Source organism: Oncorhynchus kisutch, linkage group LG7, assembly GCF_002021735.2.
Source record: "Oncorhynchus kisutch isolate 150728-3 linkage group LG7, Okis_V2, whole genome shotgun sequence".
Taxonomy (NCBI): domain Eukaryota; kingdom Metazoa; phylum Chordata; class Actinopteri; order Salmoniformes; family Salmonidae; genus Oncorhynchus; species Oncorhynchus kisutch.
The window spans coordinates 48,952,380-48,978,462 of NC_034180.2; the positions used below are offsets into that span (position 1 = coordinate 48,952,380).

General features: G+C 41.8%; 2 protein-coding genes across 8 annotated transcripts in view; both read right to left on the bottom strand.

The window, feature by feature from the left end:
- The window catches only part of LOC109894706 (ena/VASP-like protein), a 57,853-nt gene extending 49,373 nt beyond the window's left edge, over nt 1–8,480 (bottom strand). Inside the window, exon 1 of one of the 3 annotated variants that reach the window (XM_020488390.2) lies at nt 8,073–8,262. In XM_020488390.2, coding sequence (XP_020343979.1) covers nt 8,073–8,077 — 5 coding nt within the window. In that variant the 5' untranslated portion in view covers nt 8,078–8,262. Of the gene's footprint in view, nt 1–8,072 lie in introns of all 3 variants that reach the window. The other 2 variants (XM_031829223.1, XM_031829222.1) reach the window with 2 other exon arrangements.
- A 365-nt stretch (nt 8,481–8,845) lies between these two features.
- Nucleotides 8,846–26,083, bottom strand: part of LOC109894707 (echinoderm microtubule-associated protein-like 1) — an 85,726-nt gene continuing 68,488 nt past the window's right edge. For 4 of the 5 annotated variants that reach the window (XM_031829228.1, XM_031829227.1, XM_031829226.1 and 1 more), the window contains 17 exons: nt 25,267–25,396; nt 23,454–23,603; nt 21,698–21,767; nt 21,370–21,480; nt 21,139–21,234; nt 20,706–20,840; nt 20,326–20,425; nt 19,691–19,842; nt 17,571–17,696; nt 17,329–17,460; nt 16,854–16,921; nt 16,540–16,628; nt 14,529–14,626; nt 14,278–14,365; nt 14,078–14,173; nt 11,119–11,249; nt 8,846–11,002 (listed from right to left, as the gene is read on the bottom strand). In XM_031829228.1, coding sequence (XP_031685088.1) covers nt 10,877–11,002; nt 11,119–11,249; nt 14,078–14,173; nt 14,278–14,365; nt 14,529–14,626; nt 16,540–16,628; nt 16,854–16,921; nt 17,329–17,460; nt 17,571–17,696; nt 19,691–19,842; nt 20,326–20,425; nt 20,706–20,840; nt 21,139–21,234; nt 21,370–21,480; nt 21,698–21,767; nt 23,454–23,603; nt 25,267–25,396 — 1,898 coding nt within the window. In that variant the 3' untranslated portion in view covers nt 8,846–10,876. The remainder of the gene's footprint in view (nt 11,003–11,118; nt 11,250–14,077; nt 14,174–14,277; nt 14,366–14,528; nt 14,627–16,539; nt 16,629–16,853; nt 16,922–17,328; nt 17,461–17,570; nt 17,697–19,690; nt 19,843–20,325; nt 20,426–20,705; nt 20,841–21,138; nt 21,235–21,369; nt 21,481–21,697; nt 21,768–23,453; nt 23,604–25,266; nt 25,397–26,083) is intronic. The other variant, XM_031829225.1, reaches the window with a different exon arrangement.

Genomic DNA, 26,083 nt, shown 5'->3' on the forward strand with positions numbered 1-26,083 from the left:
GTATATGTATTCACCCCCTGTGTATATGTATTCACCCCCTTTGTATATGTATTCACCCCCTGTGTATATGTATTCACCCCCTTTGTATATGTATTCACCCCCTGTGTATATGTATTCACCCCCTTTGTATATGTATTCACCCCCTTTGTATATGTATTCACCCCCTTTGTATATGTATTCACCCCCTTTGTATATGTATTCACCCCCTTTGTATATGTATTCACCCCCTTTGTATATGTATTCATCCCCTTTGTATATGTATTCACCCCCTTTGTATATGTATTCACCCCCTTTGTATATGTATTCACCCCCTTTGTATATGTATTCACCCCCTTTGTATATGTATTCACCCCCTTTGTATATGTATTCACCCCCTTTGTATATGTATTCACCCCCTTTGTATATGTATTCACCCCCTTTGTATATGTATTCACCCCCTTTGTATATGTATTCATCCCCTTTGTATATGTATTCACCCCCTTTGTATATGTATTCATCCCCTTTGTATATGTATTCACCCCCTTTGTATATGTATTCACCCCCTTTGTATATGTATTCACCCCCTTTGCTAGGAAGCATCTAAATAAGATCTGGTGCAACCAATTACCTTCAGAAGTCACGTAATTAGTTAAATAAAGTCTACCTGTGTGCAATCTAAATGTCACATGATCTGTCACATGATCTCAGTATATATACACCTGCTCTGAAAGGCCCCAGAGTCTGCAACACCACTAAGCAAGGGGCACCACCAAACAAGCAGCACCATGAAGACCAAGGAGCTCTCCAAACAGGTCAGGGACAAAGTCGTGGCGAAGTTTAAATCAGGGTTGAGTTATAAAAAAATATCAGAAATCGTGAACATCCCACAGAGCACCATTAAATCCATTATTAAAAAATTGAAAGAATATGGCACCACAACCATCCTGCCAGGAGAGGACCGCCCACCAAAACTCACAGACTAGGCAAGGAGGACATTAATCAGAGAGGCTACAAAGAGACCAAAGATAACCCTGAAGGAGCTGCAAAGCTCCACAACGGAGATTGGAGTATCTGTCCATAGGACCACTTTAAGCCATACACTCCACAGAGCTGGGCTTTAAGGAAGAGTGGCCAGAAAAAAGGCATTGCTTAATAAAGAAAAAAATAAGCAAATGTGTTTGGCGATGTGGGAGACTCCCCAAACAAATGGAAGAAGGTACTCTGGTCAGATGAGACTAAAACTGAGCTTTTGGCAATCAAAGAAAACACTATGTCTGGCGCAAACCCAACACCTCTCATCATCCTGAGAACACCCCATCCCCACAATGAAGCATGGTGGTGGCAGCATCATGCTGTGGGGATGTTTTTCCATCGGCAGGGGCTGGGAAACTAGTCAGAATTGAAGGAATGATGGAAGGCGCTAAATACAGGGAAATTCTTGAGGGAAACCTGTTGCAGTCGACCAGAGATTTGAGACTGGGAGGTTCACCTTCCAGCAGGACAATGACCCTGAGCATACTGCTAAAGCAACACTCGAGTGGTTTAAGGGGAAACATTTAAATGTCCTGGAATGAACTAGTCAAAGCCCAGACCTCAATCCAATTGAGAATTTGTGGTATGACTTAAAGATTGCTGTACACCAGCGGAACCCATCCAACTTGAAGGAGCTGGAGCAGTTTTGTCTTGAAGAATGGGCAAAAATCCCAGTGGCTAGAGACTTGCAGCTGTAATTGCTGCAAAAGGTGGCTCTACAAAGCATTTACTTTGAAGGGGTGAATAGTTATGCATGCTCAAGTAGTCTGTTTTTTTTGTCTTATTTCTTGTTTGTTTCACCCCCAAAATTATTTTGCATCTTCAAAGTGGCATGTTGTGTAAATCAAATATTACAACCCCCCCCCCCAAAAAATATATATTTTCATTCCAGGTTGTGAGACAACAAAATAGGAAAGCCACTGTAAGCGCATCGATGACGTCGTCCCCACAGTGACTGTACGTACATACCCCAACCAGAAGCCATGGACTACAGGCAGCATCCGCACTGAGCTAAAGGCTAGAGCTGCTGCTTTCAAGGAGCGGGACTCTAACCCGGAAGCTCATAAGAAATCCTGCTATACCCTACAACGAACCATTAAACATGCAAAGCGTCAATACAGGACTAAGATTGAATCGTACTACACCGGTTCTGACGCTCGTCTGATGTGGCAGGGCTTGCAAACCATTGCAGACTACAAAGGGAAGCACAGCCGAGAGCTGCCCAGTGACACGAGCCTACCAGATGAACTAAACTACTTCTATGCTCGCTTCGAGGCAAATAACACTGAAACATGCATGAGAGCACCAGCTGTTCCGGAAGACTGTGTGATCACGCTCTCAAGCTGATGTGAGTAAGACCTTTAAACAGGTCAACATTCACAAGGCCGCTGGGCCAGATGGATTACCAGGACGTATACTGCGAGCATGCACTGACCAACGGGCAAGTGTTTTCACTGACATTTTCAATCTCTCCCTGTACAAATCTTTAATACCAACATGTTTTAAGCAGACCACCATAGTGCCTGTGCCTAAGAACACTAAGGTAACCTGGCTAAATGACCCCCGACCCGTAGCACTCACGCCTGTAGCCATGAAGTGCTTTGAATCCTGTCCGGGTTGGCGCCCCCCTTCGGGTTTGTGCAGTGGGGGAGATCTTCGTGGGCTATACTCGGCCTTGTCTCAGGTTAGTAATTTGGTGGTTGAAGATATCGCTCTAGTGGTGTGGGGGCTGTCCTTTGGCAAAGTGGGTGGGGTTATATCCTACCTGGTTGGCCCTGTCCGGTGGTATCGTGTCTCCCGACCCCTCCTGTCTCAACCTTCAGTATTTATGCTGCAATAGTTTATATGTCGGGGACTAGGGTCAGTCTGTTATATCTGGAGTATTTCTCCTGTCTTATCCGGTATCCTGTGTGAATTGAAGTATGCTCTCTCTAATTCTCTTCCTTTCTCTCTTTCTGTACAGCACTTTGTGACATTGGCTGATGTAAAAGGGGCTTTATAAATACATTTGATTGAATTTGATTGTGTGTGTGCCATTCAGAGGGTGAATGAGCAAGACAAAATATTTAACTTACTTTGAAAGGGGGTATGGTGGTAGGTGCCAGGCGCACCGGTTTGTGTCAAGAACTGCAACGCTGCTGGGTTTTTCACTCTCAACAGTTTCCCGTGTGTGTCAAGAATGCTCCACCACCCAAAGGACATCCAGCCAACTTGACACAGCTGTGGTAAGCATTGGAGTCAACACGCGTCAGTATCCCTGTACCAAGCTTTCAACACCTTGTAGAGTCCATGCCTCAACGGATGGAGGCTGTTCTGGGGGGAAAATGGGGGAGTGGACTAGTAACTGGAAGGTTGCAAGTTCAAACCCCCGAGCTGACAAGGTACAAATCTGTCGTTCTGCCCCTGAACAGGCAGTTAACCCACTGTTCCTAGGTCATCATTGAAAATAAGAATTTCTTCTTAACTGACTTGCCTCGTTAAATAAAGGAAAAATAAAATACTCAGTGTATATACACACACAGACTGCAAAGAACATGCCAAATAAGGATTCCTTTTATTTTCTAGAGCTGAGATTTAGTCATTTGATACTACATGGTTGGTTGGTCTGGTTTCGTAGTGAGCATACAAGAAGCAGACTGTCTCTTCATCACCAAACTGCAGAGGACATCTAAGTAGAATGTGATGAATATGATAGCGCTTAGAGCTTGTTGAGCTGTATCACACAAACCACCACCGATCTGAGAAGCCTGTAGAAAAAAACGCGGAACTCAGGATTTTCATAGCGTATTCTACCTTTTCTTTTGGTGGATGAGTCACTGCGGCAATCGTGCTTATGTTTCCCAGGAGACTTCTCCCTGTGCAATGACTGAGTACGGCTGGCAGGGAGAATACAGATTAATCATAGCAATGATAAAAAACACTTACGCTAAAGCTATAAATAGCCCTGCATATAGGGAAGTTGTGGGATTGCAGTGGCTGCAATCGAAGCACTGAGGCTGAATAAATCATTGAATTGAATCCGTTCCCCGGTTTCCAGTCACCTTACGTCCATCTGATGATTTAAGGCTTCCCTTTAACACTCCCTTTTGCTTCCTGACTGAGAGAACAGCCAGACACAGGCTACAGGACACACAGAGTGCTTCCTGACTGAGAGAACAGCCAGACACAGGCTACAGGACACACAGAGTGCTTCCTGACTGAGAGAACAGCCAGACACAGGCTACAGGACACACAGAGTGCTTCCTGACTGAGAGAACAGCCAGACACAGGCTACAGGACACACAGAGTGCTTCTAAGAGCAAGATATAGGACACACAATGTTCATCCCAGCAGGTAGGCTAGTGGTTAAAGCGTTGGGCCTGTAACCGAAGGTTGCTTGATCGAATCCCCGAGCTGACAAAGTAAAAATCTGTCGTTCCGCCCTCTCAAGTTGGCTGGATGTCCATTGGGTGGTGGACCATTCTTGATACACACGGGAAACTGTTGAGTGTGAAATGCTTTGCATTTCTTGACAGACTAAAACCGGTGCGCCTGACACATACTACTATACCCTGTTCAAAGGCACTTAAATCTCTTGTCTTGCCCATTCATCCTCTGAATGCACACAATCCATGTCTCCATTGTCTCAAGGCTTAACAATCCTTCTTTAACTTGTCTCCTCCCCTTCATCTACACTGATTGAAGTGGATTTAACAAGTGACTTCAATAAGGGATCATAGCCTGGATTCACCTGGTCAGTGTATACTATGGTGTGATCTGAAACACATCAACTTGTCAAGCACGTATAAACTGTAAAAACCTTGTTTCAGTGACGTTACACTCAAGCAGATTTTGATGACATGGGGACGTATCCTTGGCACAGTGTAAAAGGCAGATCTGGGACCAGGCGAACAGCATTCCTGGAACTTGTAAAAATGTTTCTTGGCGACACGGTCACTCGCACATTCACATATTTTAGATAAGGGCTTGGTTCAATACGCATCCCGGAAGTGCAGCTTCACATGATGATTGAAATTTAAAGGTAATGTTCCATCGTTACCAGAGACTGCATTCACGGTAAATGCTGCATATGTCGGCTCAATCGGAAATTACCTTTAATTTTCTATCACTTCACAGACTTGAATAGATCCCCTAATGAGGCTGCCTCCACTCCCTCCTTTACATTTTTGTCACAGAATCTGTGACTAAAATACCTACGAGATTGTATCACATTTTGATGACATGGGGATATATCCTTGGCACAGTGTAAAACTGTTCTGTGTAGTGTGTATACAAGATATAGCTACAGATGTAGGATCTTAATTTGATCAGTCTTTTGTTGCTGAGAATTTTCCTGCACCACAGAACATGTAGATGAGCTTTGTGATTTAAATAAATTCACTGAAAACCCACACTAACACATGTTACTGAAAACACACGTTACTAAAAACCCACACTAACACATGTTGCTGAAAACCCACACTAACACATGTTACTGAAAACACACGTTACTAAAAACCCACACTAACACATGTTGCTGAAAACCCACACTAACATGTTACTGAAAACCCACACTGACACACGTTACTGAAAACCCACACTGACACATGTTAATGAAAACCCACATTAACACATGTTACTGAAAACCCACACTTACACACGTTAATGAAAATACACACTAACACACGTTTATATTAAGAGTATTGCACTTTTGTGTAGCCTACTTTTGGCCAGCTAACAGCCTAATCACCGATCAACATTATGGACTAAACATTGAAATCCTATTGCTGCAGGATTATTTTGCTGTGACAATATAGGTCAAATTAAGATCCTCCATCTGTATCTCTCTATCTTTCATAATTTGGGGTAAATGGAAAAATTAGCCTTAGGCCTTCATGGGAACATGAAGCCATTACTCTCTATACAGCCCTGTACCACATTATGGTGTGGGAACATGAAGCCATTACTCTCTATACAGCCCTGTACCACATTATGGTGAGGGAACATGAAGCCATTACTCTCTATACAGCCCTGTACCACATTATGGTGTGGGAACATGAAGCCATTACTCTCTATACAGCCCTGTACCACATTATGGTGTGGGAACATGAAGCCATTACTCTCTATACAGCCCTGTACCACATTATGGTGTGGGAACATGAAGCCATTACTCTCTATACAGCCCTGTACCACATTATGGTGAGGGAACATGAAGCCATTACTCTCTATACAGCCCTGTACCACATTATGGTGTGGGAACATGAAGCCATTACTCTCTATACAGCCCTGTACCACATTATGGTGTGGGAACATGAAGCCATTACTCTCTATACAGCCCTGTACCACATTATGGTGAGGGAACATGAAGCCATTACTCTCTATACAGCCCTGTACCACATTATGGTGTGGGAACATGAAGCCATTACTCTCTATACAGCCCTATACCACATTATGGTGTGGGAACATGAAGCCATTACTCTCTATACAGCCCTGTACCACATTATGGTGTGGGAACATGAAGCCATTACTCTCTATACAGCCCTGTACCATGTTATGGTGTGGGAACATGAAGCCATTACTCTCTATACAGCTCTGTACCACATTATGGTGTGGGAACATGAAGCCATTACTCTCTATACAGCCCTGTACCACATTATGGTGTGGGAACATGAAGCCATTACTCTCTATACAGCCCTATACCACATTATGGTGTGGGAACATGAAGCCATTACTCTCTATACAGCCCTGTACCACATTATGGTGTGGGAACATGAAGCCATTACTCTCTATACAGCCCTGTACCACATTATGGTGAGGGAACATGAAGCCATTACTCTCTATACAGCTCATACACAGACATATAGCAACACTGTCCCCATGTAGACAATCACATGTGCAACCACAAATAGTTCCCACCCAAAACGGTGCTCTGCTGATGAGCTAACAACAAAGAGTATAGACCTAGGACCTGAACCTATATTCTAGCTGTCAGAGAAAATCCCAAAACTCCTTTACATTTTTGCAGACACTCTTATCCAGAGCAATTAGGGTTCGATGCCTTGCTCAAGTAGAAATCAAAAGATTTTTCACCTAGTCAGCTTGGGGATTTAAACCGGCAACCTTCCAATTATTGCCTAAAGTCTCTTAACCACTAAGCTCCCAAATGATTGTTTTGGATTTGACAGCTCCTCGGAGGCAGTGAATGCACAAATAGAATCTGCAGAGACTCCCTACCGTCGTTCTTTGTATTCAGGTAGGTTGTTCAGGCCTTAGTGTAGGCCTATAGGACGCTAAATAACAACAGAACCGTCCCAAAATACAATTCACCCGCAGGGCACAGGATTTATTTGACACTTAGGCCTGGTCATTTTCAACACACAAAGGCCATAACCTTACAATATTCCTCCTCCGCCCATGAAAGAACTGTGAGCTGAGAACTGTCATTTGTGTGTCAGAGCTCCCAGTCTTTTGTCTTTGCTAGTCTGTAGGCGTGTTGTTGTTGTTGACTGATCTCCCATAATGATGCAGCTAGATCAGTCAATAACTGGCTAAGTATATGGCCTGTACAGGAATATGTGTGTGTTTGTGTGTTTGTGTGTGTGTGTGGTGGTGGTGGGGGGGGGGGGGGGGGGGTCTCGTTTCCATGACAACATTGCTATTAAATGCAGGCCATCCAATAAAGGAAATGGATAGGTGTGTACAGAATGATAATTAATAGAGTAGAAGGGAAAACACATGGATTCTATAGTTCTATATTATTCTATAGAATACCCTACCCATTGACATTTTTACGGGTTTATTGTGGCTGTGATCTTTCACAAAAAACTGATTTGTCTATTGTGTAAATTCTATAATGCATACACGAGGACACGCATATTACATGGATATTACTCTATTAAAGTAGCATACCATGCTGTGATTAGGCCTTTTCATATATAATATTTCGTCTAGATTTCTCGTCTAGATATTTCGTCTAGATATTTCGTCTAGATCGTGAATTTATTCACATCCACATTATTATAAAGGCAACGGTCTGACAAATGACGCGGCTTTGCAAACCCAACACATGCTCAATTGCTTACCTCATTTTTTCTCCTGTTCAATTAGACGATGACATGAAGAAATTGACATATACCGGGTTTTCCCTCTCAGACCGTTTGTAAAGCAGAATGTTCTAATTCAATATAACTAAAAGATCATACGCCAATGTTCACCAATTATGTATGGCTGTCGGCAATGCAGTCAGTCTGATTCTGAAATACAATGCGAGGAACCGAACGTTCTCCCTTTCTCTCTCAAAAGCTTTGCACTCCGTTTATTGTCTTGCATCCTTAATTCCATGTTCAAATGATGGTCGTGGTTGTCTCAAGAAGACGGGGGATTGTGGCTGACAGCAGCCTCCGAGTTGCCATATTTCCACCGTATTCGTGGTGTTTTGGCAAGGTGGAGATTTTATAAAATAGTTGACCACAGCATGCAACCGGTCCAATGCTGCCCGCTTGAGACGACCGCCTATAACTGCATCATCTCGCTCTCTATCAGAACAATGGAATTATATAAGAAAGTCACTTATAATGGTCTACCAAGCCTAAATTGCATTTATATCACACCTTTTCTTTCCCAATCATTACATCATTTCAACACACCCAAAATAAACTGGAATTTCAAAACGTCAATCAAAAAAAGATGACGAAAAAAGTCAGTCTCAAAGATTTGAAGGAATTTCAGTCTTTACTGTCAAACAAATGGGTACTTATACTGTGGAAAAACGAAAACATTTTACATTCCCTCTGAATGGTTGTGTTCTGCGTCAGTTTTCATATACTCAAACAAAGACCCAAACAAGGACAACAACTTATTGTTTTAATAATTTTTTATTAGAAAATTATTCCATCACGGTTACATTGTTATGGTCACATGTCAAACATCTGCATATATCCAATCATTATGTTTGGTGCTGAAAAAACAGGGCTACATTCAGGAGGCAAACGTTTCAGAATGTTTCAGAAATGTAATGAATAGTGCTGATGCGATTCTTTATCCTACCAGTCAGAAAGGTCTGATTGTTCTCTACATAGTATATTTCTCTCTGAACGTTCCACAATATTGAGCCCTGCTGAATGCAGCCCAGGTATAACCAATGTCATGCATGCCCTGGAAACGTTTAAAAATGACTTTGTATTACTAGAAATCAAACCCCAGATGAAGGACCAGTTCAGTCCAGACATGACCAGTGTGGTACAGATCACTCTTGCTGTGATTACTTTTGCCTGGGTGTGAGAAAGATATCAATATGCATGACATGTTTTGTTCATGAATATTCCAAGTTAACAAGAAGAAGGAGTCAAGGTCAGTATGGTAGCTAAGTCACAGGTTTAAGAGAGATATCTCTCCTTTAAGCCTTGGAGTGATTAAAAACAGCTGTAAATATCACAGAGTGGACCTTTTTAATAAGCTTTGGAGTAGTGATTCCTTGCAGGTGGCGTACGGTAGCATTACCAAGCCGAACCGAGCTGTACTGAGCTAGCCTGGTTACACTTCCACCATAGTTGTCGGAGCCATGCTGAAAAGGACCCAGGGAAAAGATAATATCAAGCCAGCCCGGTACGGTTTGGTTCGGCAGTATAGTGTGACAAGGGTATTGCAGAGGAAACAATTACAGTGCAATGGTCTGATTAGTACAAACCTTTTATTTACAGATCTAGTTTGAGACAGGAAGAGAAGGGAGACTCAGGAAGGAAGTGACCTCGGCAGCAGACAATATATAACAGTGCAGTCCAAATAGGTTTGAAACAGAGGAGTCTGGTGGGAGGAGCTATAGGAGGCCAGGCCCAATGTAAAGACTGGAATAGAATTAATGGAATGGTATCAAAAACATATCGAAACCACAAACATGGAATCCTCATTAGACTCCATTCTATCAAAGCCATTACAATGTGTCTGTCCTCCTATAGCTCCTCCCACCAGCCTCTTGACACAGAGTTAAACTTCAGCTCTGTCAAGCACAGAATATCCTTCAAAAACGATGCTTTTCAACAGGTGTAAATAATAATTGATTATTCATTGAAATATTTATGTATTTGTTTTTAAAGGGCTCTTTGAAATGCCTTGTGGGATACTTTACCATATTACAGTTTACAGAGTAATGAAGTCGTTGCAATACCTCAGGAAGCCAGACGATGGCAGTAGAGAGTTTAACATCGTCATTTTTCTATGTAGTCTCAGAATTCGTCTATCCCATTGCACACTTGGCCTAGTAGCCAACTGCCTGTGGTAAACCTACTGCATTCATTGTAAAATACACATCACATGATGAAATATTGTGTAATCATAGGAGTATTTGTTATTTTACTCTATCAGCATCAGTATGTGCTTTCTGTATAGACCAAATGCCCATCCTCAGTAGAAATCTTTCTCTGTCTTTCCAAGGCGGAGTGGTATCTGTAGTAGGCCAGAGAGGCTACCATAATGACATTGGGAAGACATTGAACTCCTACTTTTCTATTGGTTTCCTGAGCTGTGAAATATACAAAGCAAAGGAGAAAGACGGAACGATAAAAAACAAAACATTAGGTACTGCCTGTTGTATCTTCCTTTTGTTGCGATGATCTTCGCCCCACAACCCATCCACCCACCCATGACCCGCCCTCCAACAATCCAATCCTATGAACTAACCTAGGATCAGCTTGTCCTGCCCAAATCCTATCCTAAACTATTAATGGGGGAAATGCAAAACTAGGGGCGGGTCTAGGGGCAACTTCCTCCTACTCCAATAAGCTCATTGGGATCCATATGCAGGAAAGCCTCTGGGGGTGCATCCCTTCCCTTCCCCACCCTACCCAGATCCATAAAGAAACTGCATGTCTGTTGCCCCAAAATGTCTGCCTCACACTATTCGCCACTGCATGACGCTCATGTCCTTGCCCCCGGTGGAAACCAGGCAACTGTCGTCAAACAGGAAGTTCACATTGGTCACATGACTGCTGTGTCCGCCATAGACATGACTGGGAGCCTGAAAGGAGAAAAAAATCCTCAATCAATCAAACAAAAATGCAACCAATGGGCTCATGTAATCTTCACAGGCTCTTCTCAATGTATATATTGAATAGATTTAAAAAAAAATCTTACCCGGAATTGACAGCAGGGGTATGAGAAAAGGCAGACTTTTCCAAAATCGTCTCCTGTGACAAGCAGCTGCTTCTCATTAGATCTGGAGACTGCGTTGATGTCAGTCCCGTCAGAGCCATCAGGCCATAACCCTGTGGACCAGAGTTATAGTATTGGTCCCATTATGTTATATTCTCCTATCCCTGCACTCTGCACACAATGTGAATGGCCATACAGTCACACATCCAGTCCAATTATTGGCAAAAGAGCTGATTTGACTGGTCAAAAGACCAGTTAGTGGCGAAAAGATCAGAATTGGGCTGCCTGTTTAAACGCAGCCAATGTGTCCAGCAAATAGATTCTCCAGCTGCTTCAACAAATTAATCTTTTAGCTGCTTCAACTAATAGATTCTTCAACAAATAAATTCTCCATCTGCTTCAACAAATAGATTCTCCAGCTGCTTCAACAAATAGATTCTCCAGCTGCTTCAACAAATAGATTCTCCAGCTGCTTCAAAAAATAGATTCTCATGCTGCTTCAGTAAATAGATTCTCCAGCTGCTTCAACAAATTAATTCTTCAACAAATAAATTCTCCAGCTGCTTCAATTAATAGATTCTCCAGCTGCTTCAACAAATAGATGCTCCAGCTGCTTCAACAAATAGATTTTCCAGCTGCTTCAACAAATAGATTCTTCAACAAATAAATTCTCCAGCTGCTTCAACAAATAGATTCTCCAGCTGCATCAACAAATATATTCTCCAGCTGCTTCAACAAATAGATCCTCCAGCTGCTTCAACAAATAGAGTCTCCAGCTGCTTCAACAAATAGATTCTCCAGCTGCTTCAACAAATAGATTCTCCAGCTGCTTCAACAAATAGATTATCCAGCTGCTTCAACAAATAGATTCTCCAGCTGCTTCAACAAACAGATTCTCTAGCTGCTTCAACAAATAGATTATCCAGCTGCTTCAACAAATAGATTCTCTAGCTGCTTCAGTAAATAGATTCTCCAGCTGCTTCAGTAAATAGATTCTCTAGCTGCTTCAGTAAATAGATTCTCCAGCTGCTTCAAAAAATAGATTCTTCAACAAATAAATTCACCAGCTGCTTCAACAAATAAATTATCCAGCTGCTTCAACAAATAGATTCTCCAGCTGCTTCAACAAATAGATTCTCCAGCTGCTTCAACAAATAGATTCTCCAGCTGCTTCAACAAATAGATCCTCCAGCTGCTTCAACAAATAGATTATCCAGCTGCTTCAACAAATAAATTATCCAGCTGCTTCAACAAATAGATCCTCCAGCTGCTTCAACAAATAGATTCTCCAGCTGCTTCAACAAATAGATTCTCCAGCTGCTTCAATGAATAGATTCTCCAGCTGCTTCAATAAATAGATTCTTCGACAAATAAATTATCCAGCTGCTTCAACAAATAGATTCTCCAGCTGCTTCAACAAATAGATTTTCCAGCTGCTTCAACAAATAGAATCTCATGCTTCTTCAACAAATAGATTCTCATGCTGCTTCAACAAATAGATTCTCCAGCTGCTTCAACAAATAGATTATCCAGCTGCTTCAATGAATAGATTCTCCAGCTGCTTCAACAAATAGTTTCTCCAGCTGCTTCAACAAATAGATTATCCAGCTGCTTCAACAAATAGATTCTCCAGCTACTTCAACAAATAGATTCTCCAGGTGCTTCAACAAATAGATTATCCAGCTGCTTTAACAAATAGATTCTCCAGCTGCTTCAACAAATATATTATCTAGCTGCTTCAGTAAATAGAATCTCCAGCTGCTTCAATAAATAGATTCTTCAACAAATAAACTTGCCAGCTGCTTCAACAAATTAATTATCCAGCTGCTTCAACAAATAGATTATCCAGCTGCTTCAACAAATAGAATCTCCAGCTGCTTTAACAAATAGATTCTCCAGCTGCTTTAACAAATAGATTATCCAGCTGCTTCAACAAATAGATTCTCCAGCTGCTTCAACAAATAGATTCTCCAGCTGCTTCAACAAATAGATTCTCCAGCTGCTTCAACAAATAGATTCTCCAGCTGCTTCAACAAATAGATTCTCCAGCTGCTTCAATGAATAGATTCTCCAGCTGCTTCAATAAATAGATTCTTCGACAAATAAATTATCCAGCTGCTTCAACAAATAGATTCTCCAGCTGCTTCAACAAATAGATTTTCCAGCTGCTTCAACAAATAGAATCTCATGCTTCTTCAACAAATAGATTCTCATGCTGCTTCAACAAATAGATTCTCCAGCTGCTTCAACAAATAGATTATCCAGCTGCTTCAATGAATAGATTCTCCAGCTGCTTCAACAAATAGTTTCTCCAGCTGCTTCAACAAATAGATTATCCAGCTGCTTCAACAAATAGATTCTCCAGCTACTTCAACAAATAGATTCTCCAGGTGCTTCAACAAATAGATTATCCAGCTGCTTTAACAAATAGATTCTCCAGCTGCTTCAACAAATATATTATCTAGCTGCTTCAGTAAATAGAATCTCCAGCTGCTTCAATAAATAGATTCTTCAACAAATAAACTTGCCAGCTGCTTCAACAAATTAATTATCCAGCTGCTTCAACAAATAGATTATCCAGCTGCTTCAACAAATAGAATCTCCAGCTGCTTTAACAAATAGATTCTCCAGCTGCTTTAACAAATAGATTCTCCAGCTGCTTCAACAAATAGATTCTCCAGCTGCTTCAACAAATAGATTCTCCAGCTGCTTCAACAAATAGATTCTCCAGCTGCTTCAACAAATAGATTCTCCAGCTGCTTCAACAAATATATTATTCAACAAATAAATGCTCCAGCTGCTTCTACAAATAGATTCTCATGCTTCTTCAACAAATAGATTCTCAAGCTTCTTCAACAAATAGATTCTCATGCTTCTTCAACAAATAGATTCTCATGCTTCTTCAACAAATAGATTCTCATGCTTCTTCAACATTGCTCACCAAAGACTTGGAAGCCCAGGGTGCAGGTAGAGGTGGCCCAGGGGATGTCCCGCGTGGTCTCCACACTCACCACCTGTTTACACACAGACGGGATCCCTGGAACGACATACAGCTGATTGAAACGGGGAGGTGCTACCTGAACGTGTCCAATAAGAACACAGATTTTCATTTTCCATTTCAATGAACCAAACAATACTTACAATAGAGTATCTCATAGTCTCCTGAGTTGGACACCAGGTACTGAGAGTCCACTGACCAGTCTAGATGGGTGATGAAGCTGGAGTGACCCTGAGAGAGAGAGAGAGAATGAGAATCAGCTATAGTCGGATGGATGACTCAGCTTGTTATAAACCATAATGCACTATGCCATAAGTGCGCATAATTTAGCATGTCCTCCTGGTTTGAGGCCGAGGAGAAGAAGGGGTAGGTCCTAAATATAAAAGGTGCTCACCGAGCACTTTCCCAATCTGCTGTACTTCCTGCCACTCTCCCCCACTACGTAGATATAGATGTAGTTATCGTGAGAGCCGATCGCCAGGAAATTACCATCTAGGAATAAGAACAGGAGATTAGGTTACAACATGGCCTGCATCAGTATTACAACATGGCCTGTATCAGTATTACAACATGGCCTGTATCAGTATTATAATATGGTCTGTATCAGTATCACAACATGGTCTGCATCAGTATCACAGTAAACCTGTAACTGTTAGGATGTTCTCATAGAAGGCCTACTGTCGACCTCTTGGTATCACTTCAGACAGGTTATAATGCATTATGATGCAGCTGTAAAGCATTATATGCATGGCGCCATTATATTTTCTTACAACCATCTGATAATGATCCTGACTAAATAACAACCATGTATTGATCCTGACTAAATAACAACCATGTATTGATTCTGACTAAATAACAACCATGTATTGATCCTGACTAAATAACAACCATGTATTGATTCTGACTAAATAACAACCATGTATTGATCCTGACTAAATAACAGACATTTATTGATCCTGACTAAATAACAACCATTTAATGATCCTGACTAAATAACAACAATTTATTGATCCTGACTAAATAACAAACGTTTATTGATCCTGACTAAATAACAACCATGTATTGATCCTGACTAAATAACAGCCATTTAATGATCCTGACTAAATAACAACCATTTATTGATCCTGACTAAATAACAACCATTTATTGATCCTGACTAAATAACAACAATTTATTGATCATGACTAAATAACAACCGTTTATTGATCCTGACTAAATAACAACCGTTTATTGATCCTGACTAAATAACAACCGTTTATTGATCCTGACTAAATAACAACCATTTAATGATCCTGACTAAATAACAACCATTTAATGATCCTGACTAAATAACAGCCATTTAATGATCCTGACTAAATAACAGCCATTTAATGATCCTGACTAAATAACAACCATTTCATGATCCTGACTAAATAACAACCATTTATTGATCCTGACTAAATAACAACCATTTAATGATCCTGACTAAATAACAGCCATTTAATGATCCTGACTAAATAACAGCCATTTAATGATCCTGACTAAATAACAACCATGTATTGATCCTGACTAAATAACAGCCATTTAATGATCCTGACTAAATAACAACCATTTCATGATCCTGACTAAATAACAACCGTTTATTGATCCTGACTAAATAACAACCATGTATTGATCCTGACTAAATAACAGCCATGTATTGATCCTGACTAAATAACAACCATGTATTGATCCTGACTAAATAACAACCATGTATTGATCCTCACTAAATAACAGCCATTTAATGATCCTGACTAAATAACAACCATTTAATGATCCTGACTAAATAACAGCCATTTAATGATCCTGACTAAATAACAGCCATTTAATGATCCTGACTAAATAACAGCCATTTATTGATCCTGACTAAATAACAACCATTTATTGATCCTGACTAAATAACAACCATTTATTGATCCTGACTAAATAACAACCATTTAATGATCCTGACTAAATAACAGCCATTTATTGATCCTGACTAAATAACAACCATTTAATGATCCTGACTAAATAACAACCATTTATTGATCCTGACTAAATAACAACCATTTATTGATCCTGACTAAATAACAACCATTTATTGATCCTGACTAAATAACAACCATTTATTGATCCTGACTAAATAACAACCATTTATTGATCCTGACTAAATAACAACCATTTATTGATCCTGACTAAATAACAACCATTTATTGATCCTGACTAAATAACAACCATTTATTGATCCTGACTAAATAACAACCATTTATTGATCCTGACTAAATAACAGCTGTTTCAATTTAAAAGATGTACTATGAATATTCATCTTTATAATAAGTCATAATAAAGTCTCATATATGCTTATAGCAAGTAGCCTAATAAAGCATTATAAGAGCCCATTACCATACCCGGTGCAAAGCGGATAACAGACAGCTGTTCATTCCCATCTGTGTGCACTGTGACTAGATCCTTAGAGTCGGTATCCAGCACCAGCCACCTGTGTGACGAAAGAAACCCATCTTCTCATTATCAAAAGTATACTAACACATCACATATCTGCTGTAATTTCACAAAGCCCACTTTGAGACTCCTATCGTAATGAAAAAACACTATAGAAATGACATTTGTTGTTGTTATTATTATTATTATTACGGGCAGATCTCTATGGCTTTTGTGATGGAATTGGCATAGTACGATTCTCCTTCGAGCACTACGCTGTCACCTGCCGGTCTGCGTTCCTATAGCAACCACTGCTCCAGAGGGATGGAATCCAGCAGACTGGGCCGCGTCCTACCCATGAAAGAAAACGAAAGGAAGTTTCACATCAATGCTGCATCCTGAAACCTTTGCCACACCCAAATAACCAGCCTCAGTGAAGAACTAATACAACACAGAGAGACTGAAGTTCTTTGGAGATGTATAAACACAAAGTCTTGAGATAATTTATAATAATTTTAAAAAACCTATGCTTTCCTGCGCTATCTTAGAACCCAGACTGAGTTTTTCCTGAAGCAGGTCATGTGGTGAGATAAGGCCAACCCCCCAACATATTTGGCGTGACGTCATTGCTGGCTATACAGCACAAACAGATCTGTGACCAAGCTAAGCTCGTGACCCTTCTACTCATACACTTATCTGAGTGTAATGTGTGAGGTTCAGGGTTGTCCCCAGGGGGCGCTGTCTGTCTGTCCGTCTACCTCCATAGTCTTGGTCCAGACAGGCTGATGTGAGGAGGAGTCCCACAGGCTGACGTGCTTGTCGTGACCACAGGTGAGGAAGTGGGGCTTCCAGGGGTGCACGGCCAACCCCCACAGCTCATCTGTGTGACCCTGGAGAAAGTAGGGAGGCCAGTTAGCATATCATCATTTAACAGCTACATCTCTTCGAAATTTTAGGTTTAATGTCTGCATGAACTAGAATGTCAGATAATTGTACCCACTTGAGTGATGGGGGTAAATTCGCCATATAAACTGCCTTGTAGAACATAGTTCCTGGTGGTCCCAATAAGTACACTCTCCCCTTTGCCCTCGGCAACAGTCCGGACAGGACCAAATAATTCAGGAACCTGGGACAAGGTGGGAAAATAAATCATATTATTCATATCAACGGTAAGCTTCCTGTCACAGTGGATGTGAGGGTTGTTTACTCTGTCTTTTCATTGTTTCATTTCACAGATGGCTGAGTGAGTGTGTGTGTGTGTGTGGGGGGGGGGGGGGGCATCGGAAAACAGAGTGGTGTTTGCATTGTACAAATCATTGGTATTATTGTTTCCATCATATAAAATGAAAGCCATGCAAAGCCAGGCTTCCCCCCCAAATTGACCCCCACACCCCTAAATAACATTAAATAATTTATCTTTCATCTCTGTGTTTCATGAATGTCCTTCAATTCGCAAGAGGCTGAATGTATCACACCGGAGAAAGCATCCGAGCGAGCTAAACAGCGGCCCTCTGTTTCAGTATATGTAGCCCATGTATCTGATGCTGTCTTTACTAAAAGTGTATGGCATTATTGCCACCCGTAGCATTGAATACAATAGCAAGGGAAGCCAGCGAGGCATTTGGCCTCCCTTGATAATAAAAATATATATAATAATAGCCCATCAGTGTTGAGCTAAACCGAATGAGGTCAACTGTTAATGGTCCTGGCGCACCAAAAAGATGACCAAAAAATTTAATTATTGTATTTCACTGTGTCGTTGTCCTCTGTAGCTAGTTAAAATCAGCCCTTTCCTAAATTAGCTATGGATGGAGATAGGTATTTGGACTTGTGGTTTTACTTCATTCTCTGTACTGGACAATGATTATAACAGCGATTCTGATCCACCCATTAATGCATACATTGTGCCCCTGGCCTGATAGGATGGAAGTTCAATATGTAACTAGATGTAGTAGGCTAATGTTAACTAGCTGGCTCATCATTGCCCATGAAAGGAAGTTAGGCTATTGAGTAAGCATTTTTAGCCAGGTAGTCTAGGACAACAAAAACTAAAAGCGTGTACTGTATGACAGAGTGATAGACCATTTCGGCAACATGAAAGAGAGGAGGATGGCGTTGGCGTTTCTCTACAGGTAGGGTGAGTCAACATGTTTTTTCTACTTGCACGCACACAGAAATCAGCAACATGGACAACCACATCATATTTAGCTTACGTTGATTGGACGAAATCGTTCTTGGTATCTTTAAGTTGTCACTTTATTAGACTAAGCAGAGGTGATTTGATGATGTTGAATTGTTGAAGTTGAAATGGTGCTGGAATGCTGGAGGCAGAAACTGTTTTCATTGTGACTTGCGGCAACTTTCCGTGGTTCTAAATCAATAGTTGTTAGTGGTCCGAAAATGTTGGAAACATTAACTTGCTTGACCATGCTGTAGGTCATGTAAATTATATTTTACCCCAATTTCGTGGTATCCAATTGGTAGTTAGTCTTGTCTTATCGCTGCTACTCCTGTACGGACTCGGGAAAGGTGAAGGTCGAGAGCCGTGAGGCCTCCGAAACACAACCCAACCAAGCCGCACTGCTTCTTGATACAATGCCCACTTAACCTGGAAGCCAACCGCACCAATGTATCGGAGGAAACACTGTACACCTGGCGACCGTGTCAGTGTGCACTGGGCCAGGCCTGCCACATGAGTCACTAGTGCGTGATGCGACAAGGACATCCCTGTCAGCCAAACCCTCCCCTAACCCAGATGACGCTGGGTCAATTGTGCACCTTCCCATGGGTCTCCCGGTCACGAACCCAGAATCTCTAGTGGCACAGCTAGCACTACGATGCAGTGCCTTAGACCACTGCGATGCCTTAAACCACTGCGATGCAGTGCCTTAGACCACTGCGCCACTCGGGAGGCCATATAACTGTTTGTTACATGCAATATTTACTCTGGTTTTGTGATGAAACAAATGTGTGGTTGAATTTATTCTGCCGCTGTGTGACTTTTCGTTGTCTCGGTGGCGTATGAACTAACAGGTTATAGAGAAAACAACACAATTGTCACGCTTTTTTTCTGGCTTGTCTTTCCAAGTGATTTCACCCACACGCTGCTACTGATCTCACCTCAACCGATTGTATCTGCTGGTAGCTCCCATCCCAAGAGATGAGTTTCCGATCTTTTCCCCCTGACACCAGTGTGCCACTCCTCAACATACACAGCGCAAAGATGCTCCCATCGTGTGCGCCCTGAATGGCGTGGCTAATTCGATTAGTGCCTGCATGACAGAGAGAAAGACAGAACACACTTGGAGAAGGCAGAAGATAGTGGTTTGTTCTACCTCACAACACATGTTCCTCTCACAAGACAGGCCTTGTTGTTCTATTCTAGGCATGACCCTGTTCTGACCCTAGCAATATGACAACTCTCTCATAATAAAGAGCCTTTGATGAGCCAAAACGTCTGACATCAGCAGCAAAGCCCATGCGTAAGAGATACAAACTTTGAAAACAACAGGATGTGCAGCTGGGGAAGGATAAATACTCAGCAGGTCTGTTTCATTTGCTTCACTTTGAAAAAAAAAATGAAAAAAAATCCAGAATTGTATTTTCTCTTCAAGATGTATGCGTGGAACTTGTGAGGTGTTAATACCCCAGCATTTTGTTGGATGTGAGCTTTGCTTTATTACTTCACTTTCCTTACAGCTGACATAAAGTGTAGTAAAGAGTTTACATTTCGATCTATTGAATAACAGGTTTACCTTTCCCCCACACCAGTATATTTCCACTTGAGTCTCCAGTTATGGTGTCTCCATTTTCTGAAAAAGTCACACTCAAGACGAACTTGGGCTTCTCTTGTTTCTGTAAGAAAAAAAAAATGGCTTTATTTACTTGGGGGGGCAGAGATAGAACTGAATTGCAGACACGTAGCTTCACTAAACACTACAGAACCTTCTCTTACATGTGGTAAAGAACTAAAGCAAAACAGATAGTCCTTGCTACATCAACTTTGGCAAAAAAAAAAGCTTCTGCTAAATGGCGTAAATCATATTGATTTTGACAAATACATTTGATCCTAAAACTCAAGATTATCTAGCAGATGAACATAAAGACGGTATAAATAAGAGATCTCAAGTCGTACCTCAAACAAGCCTTGCTTCTTGACAAGGGTGCCCCTCTCCAGAGTCCAGAAGTAGAGGTGGGACTTCCCACACGTGACTATGATGTTGGTGTCGGTGGGGTGGAAGTCGGCAGCGAACACTCCCTCGTTGGAACACTGACAGAAAGAGCCATGGTTACTGGTGTTTCAGAGTGCTTCTGACTCTATCTGTTTCAGGGGCAATGTGAACATTCTGAGGCTATGACTGAACATTCACCTTACAAATCATCAGAGCATTTCAAATGTCTATGAGGATATATAGAGCAACTCAAAAGGCAGGTAAGCTTTTCCTGAGACCTGAAGACTTGTGCGTTGGATCCCCAAGCTAATGCCTAGAATTTAGCTCAAAGGGCTAACACATGTTCAAAACACAGGTCACACACACGCACACATGCACGCGCGCACACACACTCACCTTGACGTCAGCCAGTCTCTCCTCTCTCTGCCAGTCCCACACGGAGAGTACATGGTCGTTGGAGTCGTCTACTACACACAGTGTGTTGCCTCCGTTCTGCACCAACCAACAGAGAGAGGGATCAGCCCACTCCTCAGTTATTTAAGAAAGCTTTTCTGACCAGTCAAAGCACACTCAAAATCTAGTTCATATATTAGCTATGATTGTTTTCATGAAGGGTTCATAGCTTACCGATTTTGAGAAGGCGAGGCAAACCAGGGCACGGTCAAAGAAGCCTGTTCCCAGAACGTGGAGGGTGTTGAGACTCACTGAGTCCCAAACCCGCACATGAGGAGCCAACTGCTGTCAGCACACACACACACACACACACAAACACACACACACACACACACACACACACACACACACACACAAACACACACACACACACACACACACACACACACACACACACACACACACGCACACGCACACACAGACACACACAGATTATTTCTAATCATGAAATAAGTGAAGTGATCATAGATTTAAAGTTATCTGACAATGAGAGGTCCCTTACTTTGCCATCGGAAGAGGTGCCTGCCACCTGTCCCGTTGCTATGGTGATTTTATCAGGATGGACAGCCAGGCTATAGGAACAGAGAGACGGCGAACACTTTGAACATCTGAATGGCCGATATCAACAATTAAGAAAAACCACAGAGACCTCAAAGCAGATCAAAAAGAATTTTTTTTGACGAAACTGTGAGTTGCTATCATATTATGTCGTTCTGTCAAACTCAAGGTCATGGGGTTTCGTTACAGGAAGTCATGTCTGATTTGATTCTTACCGATGTTGACAAGACTCCTCCCTCTTCTATTACTGATGGCTGATAGTACACTACAGAAGGACACTACAGAAGGACACTACAGAAGAACACTAAAGAAGGACACTACAGAAGGAAACTACAGAAGGACACTACAGAAGGACACTACAGAAGGACACTAAAGAAGGACACTAAAGAAGGACACTAAAGAAGGACACTAAAGAAGGACACTACAGAAGGACACTAAAGAAGGACACTACAGAAGGACACTACAGAAGAACACTAAAGAAGGACACTAAAGAAGGACACTACAGAAGGACACTAAAGAGAGACACTAAAGAAGGACACTACAGAAGGACACTACAGAAGGACACTAAAGAAGGACACTAAAGAAGGAAACTACAGAAGGACACTACAGAAGGACACTACAGAAGGACACTGCAGAAGGACACTAAAGAAGGACACTACAGAAGGACACTAAAGAAGGACACTACAGAAGGACACTACAGAAGGGCGTTACACCATAGAGAGATATAAGAGAATGTCAGAGGCACCTGTACTACAGAGCGAGAAGAAAGCTAACGTCTCCCTGTGCCCTGCCACGAATCAACTCTTATTAATTAGATGTTCATTGTCAGCGTGACCCCAGGCCGACCCCTCGTCTGTTAATATGCCAGTGAGTTTTTTACCTCATTATATTTCCTACCAGCCTTTTTTTTTCTCCGTCAGATAATTACCTGGCCGACACTATAACTGAGGAAAAGCAGCTGCAGACCAGCCACTCATTTACTTTAGCCCGCCTCATCATGAAGGGGTTATTCCATAGGATTAGACAGGAATACTGATCGAAGCAGGTGGGCGACAAGCACCCACATCAAGGCATATAACAAAGCACAGCTTTTTCATCAATTAAACCCTTCCAACTTGGAGTTGTGTTGCCTGTTTCTTTGGATAGCGGAAAGATAGCAAATGATTTCAATACATTGCCTAATAAATGTTGAATACTGTCGGTCTGAGAATACTATACACGGCAGATGGTGACAATGATTTAGGGGTTAAATAGGGCAGTGTCTCTTTTGGCATGACTTAGCAGCAGGTAACCTAGTGATAGAGCATTGGACCAGTAACTGAAAGGTTGCTGGATCTAATCCTCGAGCTGACAAGGTAAGAATCCGTCGTTCTGCCCCTGAGCAAGGCAGTTAACCCACTGTTCCCCGGGCGCCAAAGACGTGGATGTCGATTATGGCAGCCCCCCGCACCTCTCTGATTCAGAGGAGTTGGGTTAAATGCAGAAGACACATTTCTGTTGAAGGCATTCAGTTGTAAAACTGACTAGGTATCCCCCTTTCCCTTTCCCTCTCTGAATCTTAGGCCCTACTACTTGATGTTTGACAAGTATCCAGATAAGAACATCATCACACATCAGATTGAAATGCTGTCCACTGATAGGGGACAGAACACAGCATACAGGAGAGATATAGTGTTGTGTCATATCCTGTTTCCTCTCACCACTTGATGTCGTCCGTGTGGCCGGTGTAGTGTCTCTGGAGCTGCTCGTCCACGTTGTAGAGAACCACCACAGAAGCAATGAAGTACACCGTCTCTCCCGTGGGTAACAGGTACAGGTTAGAGCGACAGTCACGCCCCCTGTACCCATAACTGGACATTTAGGTCAAGAGCCACACAACTTCAACGGAACATCAAATGTAGCCTACATATAAACCAATCTAGAATGTCTGAATTCAACGAGGCACGTTAATAAAAGCTCTTGGGCTCCTTAGGGCCACCGTAGTCTATATTTACAACCTAATCAACCAGCATGCACCCAACCTTCCAGAGTTCCAAATGGATAATTCAGTAAGATACAGAATGTCAGTTCTAGCCACCTTTCCTTTGTTGGAAAATTCACAGTCGCCTTCAGGCAAAACACTAGACTGAACACAGAACATTCATTGTTTTATCCTGATGCTGGTGTTTCCAGAAATAGGCTTTTTTTATACCCAGTATAATCTCTCTCTGCTGAAATGGGGGTTGATACCTTCAGGGACAGAGAGGAGGAGAAAGGAGGGAGCGGACTACATTTTCAGCTCAGCCTGCTGACTTCTGAGTTTATGCAATTGCTGAATGCAAGAAAGCAGGGTTTGTATTTCAGTATGCAGTAGAGATGAATAGGAAATAAATATCTTTTGGAGCATCCAGGAGATGTGACTTTTCATTCACAGCTGTGCAATCTGAATGTTACTTAGCAATCCATGGGGGATACATCTTACAATACATCTCTGGCCTGAAAGCTTAGATTTTAAAGCCTACTGTTATGAACAAACACTACCGTTCAAAAGTTTGGGGTCATATAGAAATGTGTTTTTGAAAGAAAAGCACTTTTTTTTTTGTTCATTAAAATAACATCAAATTGATCAGAAATACAGTGTAGACATTGTTAATGTTGTAAATGACTATTTTAGCTGGAAATGCTGTTTTCTTTTAATGGAATATCTACATAGGCGTACAGAGGTCCATCATCAGCAACCATCACTCCTGTGTTCCAATGGCACGTTGTGTTAGCTAATACAAGTTTATAATTTTAAAAGGATAATTGATCATTAGAAAACCCTTTTGCAATTATGTTAGCACAGCTGAAAACTGTTGTTCTGATTAAAGAAGCAATTAAACTGGTCTTCTTTAGACTAGTTGAGTATCTGGAGCATCAGCATTTGTGGGTTCAATTACAGGCTCAAAATGGCCAGAAACAAATAACATTCTTCTGAAACTCATCAGTCTAGTCTTGTTCTGAGAAATGAAGGCTATTCCATGTGAGAAATTGCCAAGAAACTGAAGATCTCATACAACGCTGTGTACTATTCCCTTCACAGAACAGTGCAAACTGGCACAGTGAAGAGGCGACTCCAGGAAGCTGGCCTTCTAGGCAGAGTTACAAAGAAAAAGCCATTTCTCAGACTGGGCAATTAGACACTAATGTACTTGTCCTCTTGCTCAGTTGTGCACTGGGGCCTCCCACTCCTCTTTCTAATCTGGTTAGGGCCAGTTTGTGGTGTTCTGTGAAGGGAGTAGTACATTTACAACATTAACAATGTCTAACAATGTCTATTAGGGGACAGAACACAGCATACAGGAGAGATGTATGATCAATTTGATGTTATTTTAATGGACAAAAAAATGACATTTCTAGGTGACCCCAAACTTTTGAACGGTAGTGTACGTTGAGAGTTGTAACGCCACTTCATCAGTTTCTTATCTTTTGAAATATACATTTTCTATTGGCATTCCATATTTGAAAATGACCCACTGCACTGAAAAAGGATACACCCAGTCCAGCTTGAGCTTCTTGTTTGGCAGGTCCGATTTGGCTTCCAGGCAGTAGGTCTCAACAAGGTCTTTAGCCATGTACATGGTGATGGGCCGTCCCTTCAAATACATTTTCACATATCCTTCCTCTAAAAGAAGCAACAGACATTTTCAGTGGACAATTTGTCACGACTCATTGGTAACGAGGAGGAGTGTTTGTGATGGTGAGAACAGTGTATGAGAGGAGCGAGAATGAAAGAGAGGTGTAGAGACTCTTGAGAATGAAGGAGGGGTGTAGAGACTCTTGAGAATGAAAGAGGGGTGTAGAGACTCTTGAGAATGAAAGAGGGGTGTAGAGACTCTTGAGAATGAAAGAGGGGTGTAGAGAGTCTTGAGAATAAAGGGGGGGTGTAGAGACTCTTGAGAATAAAGGGGGGGGGGTGTAGAGACTCTTGAGAATGAAAGAGGGGTGTAGAGAGTCTTGAGAATAAAGGGGGGTGTAGAGACTATTGAGAATAAAGAGGGGTGTAGAGACTCTTGAGAATGAAGAGGGGTGTAGAGACTCTTGAGAATAAAAGAGGGGCGTAGAGACTCTTCAGAATGAAAGAGGGGTGTAGAGCAGTGGGGGCTGTTGAAGGGAGGATGGCTCATAATATTGTCTGGAAAGGAGTGAATGGAACGGCATCAAACACACGGAACCCACGGAACCCACGGAACCCACGGAACCCATGTATTTGATGTGTTTGATGTATTTGATAAAATTCCACTCACTCCACTCCATCCACTACCATGAGCCTGTCCTCCCCAATTAAGGTGCTACCAACTTCCCGTGGTGT